The sequence below is a fragment of the Camellia sinensis genome, chromosome 5 (assembly GCF_055761805.1).
Source record: "Camellia sinensis isolate YWXY chromosome 5, ASM5576180v1, whole genome shotgun sequence".
Classification (NCBI taxonomy): Eukaryota; Viridiplantae; Streptophyta; class Magnoliopsida; order Ericales; family Theaceae; genus Camellia; species Camellia sinensis.
The window spans coordinates 32,941,069-32,950,732 of record NC_138965.1 but is presented as its reverse complement, the minus strand read 5'-3'; the positions used below and the strand labels follow the sequence as shown (position 1 = coordinate 32,950,732).

Sequence of the window (9,664 nt, the reverse complement as noted above, 5' to 3'; positions counted from 1 at the left end):
AAATAAAAAAGTGAGAAAAAATATTATAAACAAATATAGAATAAATGAAAAATAGTAATGCTACACGTATCAATTGAATATTAATTAGTGTACTAACATATATTATAATATTATTATTTTAAAATTATGGATCTCACTTATTATATAAATTATAAAGATCTAAAATTTTTAAAATTATATCACATCATCCGTTAGTATATCAATTGGTGCGTATGGTCCCTATAGTTTGGGCTCGTATCATTTTGATCTCTAACTTTTCAATTGTGACACATTTGATTCTGAATTTTTAATCTTGTTTCAAATAAGGACAATTGAAGATACTGTTACTCAATTTCAATGACAAAGTCATCAATTTGATAAAATATAAACTAATTTGACAAAAATAAATATCAAAAAAATATTTGTAAATTTTTAAAAATTATTTCTACACATCAAAGATAAAATTATGTAAAATTGATAATTTTTTTACGCATTTATTTATCTATTTATTTTGTCAAATTAATTTTTATTATGTGTTTGGATGATGATCATATAATGTGTGGCTGTTAGATTTTTAATGTGTAACCAATATATTTAATATATGAAATGTTTTTAGTTTTGGATTTTTTGATTTAATGAATTGATTTAATAATGATATCAAAATTGTCGACATATTTGAGTTTTAGAAAAATAGAAACTAATTTAATGAAAATAAAAACAATCATCCATTATATAATCATTATCCAAACACATAACAAAAATTAATTTGGTTAAAAAAATAGGGTAAATTACAAAAAAAAAAAAAACACCCAAGGTTTAGCGTGTTTTGCAATTTAAATCCCAAGGCTTTAATTTTGACAATTAAAACTCTAAAGTTTGTTCCATGTCACAATCTAAGCCCCCCGCCCATCTCAATTTCATGAAGTAATAGAGAAAGCCATTTTTTGCGCCAAAACTAACCCAAAACAACGCCATTTTTTATTAGCTCCATATAAAAAGCCCCAAATCTTTGATTTCATTCGATTAGGGCTAAACTTTGCCCCAATTTTTCAATTTCGTCGATTAGGGCAAAGGAGAAGACAAATCCAGAACGAAATGAAGCTTCATTTTTAGCGATTGCGAAATATGAGTGAAGGAAACAGTTAAGGTGAAAACAATTGGAGTAAATCGACTCGTTGTAGTTGTGGATTGAGAGCAAAGATCTGAACTTCATGGACCCATGCGAACCCAGCTAGGAGGTTTCTTGGCTGTCAAAATTATGGAGTACGTTTTTCACTACCGTGAATAATATGAAATTTGTTTATATTTTTGTTCCGTAAAACCTAGCTTTGATTAGTAATTTTAAATTTATTTATTTACTTATTTGTTTTTATTTTTTCAAAAAAACGGGGTTTGTGGCTTCTTCTCTTGGTATGATCCACCCACTTGTCCTCGTGGTAGACAAGTCTTGTCGAAGTTGGTGGAAAAGGTTGCAAGCTTGAAGGAAATGGTAATTGAGATTGCAAAATTGTAGGAGGTTGTTCAAATTTATCGTGGTAGACAAAAATGGATTGCATCTGGATTGATTGTTGCAATGACTGTAATTGGAATGTTAACAGTGAGCAGTTTGGGAATGTAGGTTAGTTAGATAGTTAGTTAGTTAGTTAGTTAGCAGGTATGGTTTAGGAAATATAATGGCAACTATGCACTTGCCAATTTGAACTTAATGTATACTTTTGAATGAAATGAGAATTCCTTGTTTTGTTTTTAATATGTTTTTGGATTGTGGTAAAGTTTGTTTGACTGTATGTTAGTAATGGGCGCCCATGTGGCATGACCATTTAAATTTAAATTTGATCATTATCCAAATAGGTTTTGAATTTGAATTCAAACCTATTTAGGATAACCACTCAAGATACAGATGTTATCAGTTTTAACTGATATGGATAGATATTATAATATATTATATATCTGATATATGGTTATGGGTAATCTAAGTGAGAAACAACGTATAGTCTGTTTCTACCCATATACTGACTCTCTCCCAAAAACACAACGATCAAGTCTTTGACACTGTGGTTTGTGTGGGTGATATTCAATCTGTGATATCACTCCACTGCTGGGTTGATTCATCAAGAAGTTCCCTGGAAGCACGTGATTTATCCAAGAAGGTTCTATCATTGAAGAAGGTATGATTAATTATTTATTTTATCCGCTGCATATTCTGTGTTTTTAGTTTACAACTGTCTAGATTTTTTAATGAAGTTTATGCATTTGTTTTGCCAATGCTCTGAATATGTTTGACAAAATGCCTAGGTGAAGAGAAATTGAAAAGAAACCAAGCATGAACTTGTTCCAAAGCAATATACACCACAAACCAAACCAATATACACCAAGCATGAATCAGACTACAAAAGAAGCCATTGTTCAACTTGTTCCAAACCAATATACAGCACAAACCACGCATAAAAAAAATAATAAATAAATAAATAAATAAATAAAACTAATAACTTGTCAATCCCATTACAAACCAAGCATGTACAATAACCATCCAACATGTCAAAACCATTGATGTCAAGTAAATTGTTCCAAATACATAATCTGTCTTTAATTCCATTACAAAAAAATATATAAATAAATAAATAAATATAAAACAGAGTAAAAAATTCAGGTGACATGACCATTACAAAAAAGAGCAGTTCATAATCACATCCTTCACAACATTTAGTTGACCATGGCTCTATTAACACTAGCCTGACTATCTATGACTTCTTCAACTTCATCCCTTCCCATGGTTGCTGCTAGTGTTGATGTCCTCTTTCGTGATGCCCTCATTAGTTGTTGCTGCACTTCACTGGTTGATCTTGTTGCAGGTCTCTTTTGTAGTGGTTGCTGCTGTTGTCCACCAGTTGATGTTGCTTTCCTTTGTGGTGGCTACTGCTGTTGCTGCTGTCCACTAGTTGATGTTTCCCCAGTTATTACATCTGGTCTGAATCCCATGGAAGTTTGTAGACTCCTCACCTATTACCAAAAGCTTGTCAAACCACACTTGGAGCATGTATGGAGGTCAAATATATATTACAAATAGAGCATACCAGTACATTACTTACATTTTTGGATGAACTTGCAGCTCCATCCTTTTTACACTTCACAAGCCCCTTGCATGTTCTTTGATTATGACCATATACACCACACTTAGAGCATTTGAGGCTGGTATACTAACTCTACAACTTGAATGGGTCCTTAGGTTCATATAGGTCTCTAATTCTTTGCTTTTGAGGGCTACCAACTGGGCTTTTCAGCTTAGAAGGAAGTAAAGGGTCACAACCTATCTTAGGCCACTGATCTGGCCCATTTAATGAATTTATGAGTGCCTCATAAGTTCTCAAGTAGGTCTCTTTTTTGAAAGCCACATGCACATAATCCTCAACTCTCTCTTTTTGAAAGAAAATAACAGCCACAACATGAGGATAAGTGATTCCAGTTAGATCCCACTTGAAACAAGTGCACGTCCTATTCTCTAAGTTGACAACATAACCATTTACTCCATATCTAACTTCAAATTGAGCACCACCTGACCAAGTAGGTATCCATACTCCAGATTTTAGCTTTGCCTTCTTAATCTTAGTTTGTATGTTTGCACAGATTGGCCTTTGGTACTTGATCATTTTGTCGCTACATTTATATAGCCTCCCCATCAAAGCCCTCCCAATCCACTCTAACATGGTGAGGATGGATCTATCTCTAGCTGGTAAGATCCAATTGTTAAAATACTCTGAAATATTGTTCAACAATCTATTACACTTTGTTCTAGGATTGAATGCATGCCTCGACCACTGAGTTAGATTAACTCTCATCGTCCAATCATATGGTTTACTATCTACACTATGCAACTTAGTCATATGCTTCTCCCAATCAATCCTTGTATATGCCTTTGCAGATTTTCATACACAATTCTTAAGCTCATTCCCTTTAAATTCCCTTTTAAAATTTGCATAGAGGTATCTGAAACAAAACCTATAATTGCCTTCAGGGCACATTTCTTCAAAAGTTGGAACCAGTCCCTGTAAAAAATAAATGTAAAAACCATGAGCAATGAAAAACATTAAAGAACATAACAGATTAATGAAAAAATTATTAAACATAAAAGTACCTTTTGTTGATCAGTGATGAAGGTCCATGCTCTGCACTTGTGCTAATACATTCAAACAAATTCTGTACAAACCAAGTCTAACTTTATTTATTCTTACTCTCAGCTACTGCATAAGCAATTGGGAACATCATGTTGTTTCCATCCCATCCCACTGTAGCAAATAATTGCCCTTGACAAGGTCCTTTCAAAAGATAAGCATCCAAGCCAATCAATGGCCTCACACCAGCTAAAAACCCTCTCTTGATTCCATCAAGGCACACAAAGATTCTTTGGAACCTAGGCTAAATTTCAAGTTGAGGCCTCCATACATTGATGTAAACTCTTGTACCTGGATTGGTCCTTATCAACTCAGCAGCATAATCCCACTGTTTTGTATATTGTTCAGCATTGGTTCCCTCAATTTGCACCAATGCTTGTTTCTTAGCTCTATAACATTTCATTTTGAATACTTCTACAACACAACCATCTTTCATAGTGTCCTTGAACTCATTTATTTTCCAAGTAGGGTTGGTCCTGAATTTGTTTACATACTTAGATGCCAAAAATGAACTAGTTACTTGTCTGTTCTTGTAAGTTCTGTTGCAAGTATGTGTAAGTTTGTATGTCTTAATCTGTAATGTGTTCTCTTCAGTCATCTTAGATGCATAAAGCTTCCACTCACACCCATCACTACAGTTCACTTGAACCTTCCATGTCTCACTTTTTGTGAATTTGACATCATAGCCCCCTTTAACTGCATATTCACTCACAAAATTTTTAAATTCAATGGCATTATTAAACAACATTCCAATTTGAAATTCAATATTAGCTATATCAACCTTAGACCTAAATTCAGGGTACTTTGGCTTCTCATTGCCCTCCTTATCAGATTCTTCAGGGGTTTGTAATTCTTCCTCAGATGAAACCCTATCATTCACAACACATTCCTCAAATGCATTGCCTCATTTTCCATTTGGTTCCTTGTCTACATTACCACCAAACATTACATCATCCTCAGTAGGGTCATCCTTACTACTATCTAAGAAATCACTATATGATGAGTCATCATTTTGGTCATCTTCACTGTTTGCTTCATCTTAATACTCATGATACTGAGGATGTTGAGCATTTTCATCATCATTTATAGGGACATCAGTAATGAACAAAACAGGGTAAGGAGTGTCTACATTGTGTGGCATATGATGCTCAACAAATAATTCTAAGGTGTTTGTAGAGCCTAGATATTGAAACATTTCTAAAACATCTTGGTCAGTGCCTAATCTTCGTAACCCTCTAACTAGATCTTTTGTGGGAATCCTATAAAAAAAATTGTTTGTAATTAAATATCTCCAACTTCTTGACCATAAACATCAGCTTAGGGACAGAAAATGTATCAACCTCAACAGTGTCAAACACATCTACTTTACCCCCAAAGTAACTCCTACGCCCACCATCACTATCAATAAGGTACCCACTATGATGTAAAACCAATTTCATATTTATATCATCCATTGTTGCATTCACAAATAAACAAATATTTCATAAATAATACATGGGGCAACATATAGCAAAAGAACCACCTTTGATGACAAAAATGCATCAAAAATCAATAGGATAAACAGGTGGCATGGGACCAACCACACTGTCAGCCAATCACTCAGTCAATAAAGTGGTCCATCAATGGAGATAAAAAATTTCATATAAAAAGGACAATAATGTAAGCAACACACACACACACATATTCATGCAATAAAGTAAGATACATGCACAGAGTTTGTCATTATTTTATTCACAGAATAAAAAAAAAACTTCATACACAAATTACAAAAATAAAGAAACACAAAAAATTCGTATAAATCACTTACCAACACTTCAAATAACAGTATGCACCAATACTTCAAACACTGCTCTAGATTTTTCTCGAAATCACAATAACCCCTTTGTCCTAATTGACGAAATCGAAGAAATTAGGGCGAAGTTTAGCCCTAATCGAATGAAATCAAAGATTTGGGGCCTTTTATATGGGACTAATAAAAAACGGCGTCGTTTTGGGTTGGTTTAGGCGCCAAAAATGGTTTTGTCCGTTACTTCATGAAACAGAGATGGACGGGGGGCTTAGATTGTAACACAGAAGAAATTTCAAAGTTTTAATTGTCAAAATTAAAACCATAGGGTTTAAATTGCAAAACACGCTAAACCTTGGTTTTTTTTTTTTTAATTTGCCCAAAAAATAAATGTGTAAAACATTTATCAATTTTACATAATTTAATCTTTGGTGGGTAGAAATAATTTTAAAAAATTTAAAAATATTTTTTTAACATTTATTTTTGTCAAATTAGTTTATATTTTATCAAATTGATGACTTTGTCCTTCAAATTGAGTAATGGTATCTTCAATTGTCCTTATTTGAAACAAAATTCAAATTCAAGATCAAATGTGTCACAATTGAAAAGTTAGAGACCAAAGTGACACAAGGTCCAAACTATAAGGAGCGTTAGTGTAATTTGCCCTTTATTAAATGAAGAAAATTACAAAGTTTACTTAAAAAATGGCACAAGACAAATTTTGTTAAAAATTTTAAAATAATTTATAAATACATCACTTGAGATTCACATAAAATACAGATTGTGTTCTATGTTTTGAAAAATTATAAATATCTCATTGTTAAAATTTTTTATTTAACAAAATTAATTAAAAAAATAAAATTTCTAATTGCTCTACTATACAATAATAAAATTAACTGAATTATTAATTAAAATAAATTTTTAACATTATTAAAACTATTAATTAACTTGATAATTTATTAATAAAAATGATTATTTGTTATAAAATTTAAAACTTCAAGAAACATGATATAATTTTTAAAATAATAAGGAATGATTTGTATTTTAAATAAATTTTAAAGAATATATTTATAATTTACCTGAAATTTTAATACCAAACTAATGGAATGGTCAAATTGTAATTTAACTTAAAGTTAAAGTTGAATATTATAATTAAAAAAATAATGGATTAAAATAAAATTTAATGTATAATATAAGAAAAAATTATTGATTACTCTTGGATGTCACATGGGCCATGGCTATATTTCTCGACAATCACAATTCACTATATTTTTTATATTCCTTAATCACTTCACTCTCTCTATCAATCACCATTTTATTGGAGGATCGCGCCACGGTACCCAAGATCAACCACTAATTTTTCATACTATAAGGGTGTAATTTGTAAATTATGAAAAACTTAAAAAGTAGGTGTGACTAACTCGTGCGCTGCAGGTCCGACAACTCTGGCGAAGTTGTCTGACCAAAAATACCAAAATCTGTTTTCCGTCCATTTTTCCTCTCTCTCTCTCTCTCTCTCTTTTACTCTGTTACAGATACTGATACACAATTCAATTCCAATTCCAATTCCCACTTCTCCTTTTCCTGCGCATTTCAATTCTCATATGCATCTGGGTGTGGTCCTGTTTTAATTTATTCAATTCAGATATAGGGAATACACACATATTTACTCAGTCTATGTCTGAGATTGAGAGAGAGCGATCCGAGGACATTGTTCGCAACAACGATGGAGATGGGTCCGATAGAAGAGACGATCATCGGAAGAAGAAACAGAGAGAACATGGGTTCGGTGGGAGTTTCAGAAAAGTGAAGAGGGTTGCTCTGTTTCAATTCAGAAAGGCCGAGAAACAACTCCACAGGAAGAACAAGAAGGGTTCAAATCAATCTTCTTCGATTCCTGGCTGTTTAGGTAAGAGAATTGTTGGTGTTGGTCGTGGTGGTGGTTATTATTGTTGTTTTAAGCAAACCCCAACTTTGGATTCCCCTGTTGAGTCCACAACAAGCGATCCCAACAGTGCTGAGTTTACTTATGAGTTGTTGAGAGCTTTGATTGAAACCAATGATTTCTATTCCAAAGAATGCAATACCCATTTAGATATAATCAATACAGATGAGAATTGAATGAATGAAGGAATGAATGAAGACTTTTGTGCTGGTTTCAATTCGATTTTTGGGGAAATTGTTTCGATTAATGGGTCAGTTATTGTTGTTGCAAGAATTGCAATTGCAGTCTGCATACGAGAGAATGTAAATTTTTGTGCATTTGTGAATTGCTAACAATGATCAGTGTGTAGGATATGATATTTTGGAAAGAATCGGAAACCAGGATCGAAGAGTTGTAAGAGATAAATACAAACACCGAACACTTCTGCAAGAAATTTTTTTGGCCGGTGGGTTGTTGAATGGATTGAATGTGGTTGTTTGAAAGTATCAATAATTCATTATTGGGTTGCATTGCTTGGGGAACCTTGACTTTTATACGCCATTCAGAAGTTTCGATTATGGATTTTGAGTCGTGTCTCTTTATTTCAATGTGAAGTACAAGGAAACTACAATTCAGGTCGATTTTGTGTTTTCATCTTTGTATAGTGATTTAGGTGCACTCATATGCTTGACTGATTGAGTTTTTTTTTTTTTTGGGTGTTTCACCCATTGAATTCATTCAAATTATAGTCTTTTAGAATTGTAATTGTGTTTCCATTTTTTTGTTTTTTGTAAATTGTAAAGTAATTTTTTCAGAATCCAACGGTTGATTTTTGTGGTTTTCTTCAATTGTTGCATCTTTCTTATTTTTCATGGCAGGGCAGTACCTTCAAAATCCCAACCACTCATGGTTTGATGTAGGTTGTTAGACATACGACTAATGTTCATGGTAGTAATATGCATATTTTCAATCCTGTCATCTCACTATTGGTTGCCTTTTTCCAATTTAGTATATATATATATATATTTAATAATTATCTTTGGAACATGCTTGGCATGATGTTTAGAGTCAGTCGCTTGGTATTGTTTGATGAAGAGGTGAAGTGAATACAAAAATATTTATAGGGAACCGAATATCAAGAAATGCAGTGCGAGTCAATTTGTCTTACCAGAGGTGGTGTATGTTGCAGTTGCAGATGGGATTTAAATGCCATGAGCTCACAATGCTTGGTGCCTAATTTGTAAGCTTGTTTGCTAGAACTGAAGCATTTCTCTAGTGGATGAGATTACGGATTTAGAGTTTAGTACATTGGTCACATTTTGCATCTAGCAGTACGGTTTTCTTTAAATAAAGCATAAGTTTTGTTCTGCACTGCAACTAGGGCCTAATATAATACTATATTTACTGTTTCATTTCCATCTCAATTTGTTCAGGGCTGCCAGTGACTCGGTGTCATTTGACGAAGAGTTGGAATATAGAAATGTTGGGAGAGGGACCAAATATCAAGAAATGCAATGCTAGTTAGAATGCAACGCACCAGGGGTGGAATGTGTTAATGCCGTCTGTGATAGAGTTTGTTTCTTGTCCTCTTTATAGGCTTTGGCCCCCTCTCCTTTTAGGGGTACAATCCAATTTGATATTGGAGGGCACCGTGACGCGTCCGGATCCTCTAGGGTGAAAACCCTACAGTCATCTCCTAGAGTGAAAAATCTAACGGCTGACATTGAACCTCACCAAAACGACGTCGTTTTGGTGAGGTTCTTTAAAAAAAAAAATTCAATCCATGGTCTCCTCTCCTCTCCTCTT

At 33.2% G+C, this 9,664-nt stretch overlaps 1 protein-coding gene and 1 long non-coding RNA gene across 2 annotated transcripts; one reads left to right on the top strand and one right to left on the bottom strand.

The window, feature by feature from the left end:
- Positions 1–3,182: 3,182 nt before the first annotated feature.
- Positions 3,183–5,587, bottom strand: LOC114283107 (uncharacterized). Its single transcript, XM_082871661.1, has 4 exons — positions 5,445–5,587; positions 4,420–5,017; positions 3,986–4,022; positions 3,183–3,706 (listed from the first exon to the last, which is right to left on the bottom strand). Exons 1-4 carry the CDS (start codon positions 5,585–5,587, stop codon positions 3,183–3,185), a joined length of 1,302 nt encoding a protein of 433 aa, XP_082727787.1.
- A 1,769-nt stretch (positions 5,588–7,356) lies between these two features.
- Positions 7,357–9,322, top strand: LOC114283108 (uncharacterized). The gene is made up of 2 exons (XR_014329332.1): positions 7,357–7,843; positions 9,292–9,322. It is a non-coding gene; the product is annotated as an uncharacterized LOC114283108 (long non-coding RNA).
- Positions 9,323–9,664: the final 342 nt, after the last annotated feature.

Excerpts from the sequence above, each read along its gene's own strand:
- LOC114283107 (XM_082871661.1), bottom strand. The coding sequence starts at position 5,587 with ATGAAATTGGTTTTACATCATAGTGGGTACCTTATTGATAGTGATGGT. Across the intron at positions 4,023-4,419 it reads GTACAAGAGTTTACATCAAT|GGACTGGTTCCAACTTTTGA; the intron begins GTATGGAGGCCT and ends TATTTTTTACAG. Across the intron at positions 3,707-3,985 it reads TGAAGAAATGTGCCCTGAAG|CTAGAGATAGATCCATCCTC; the intron begins GCAATTATAGGT and ends GGATCTTACCAG.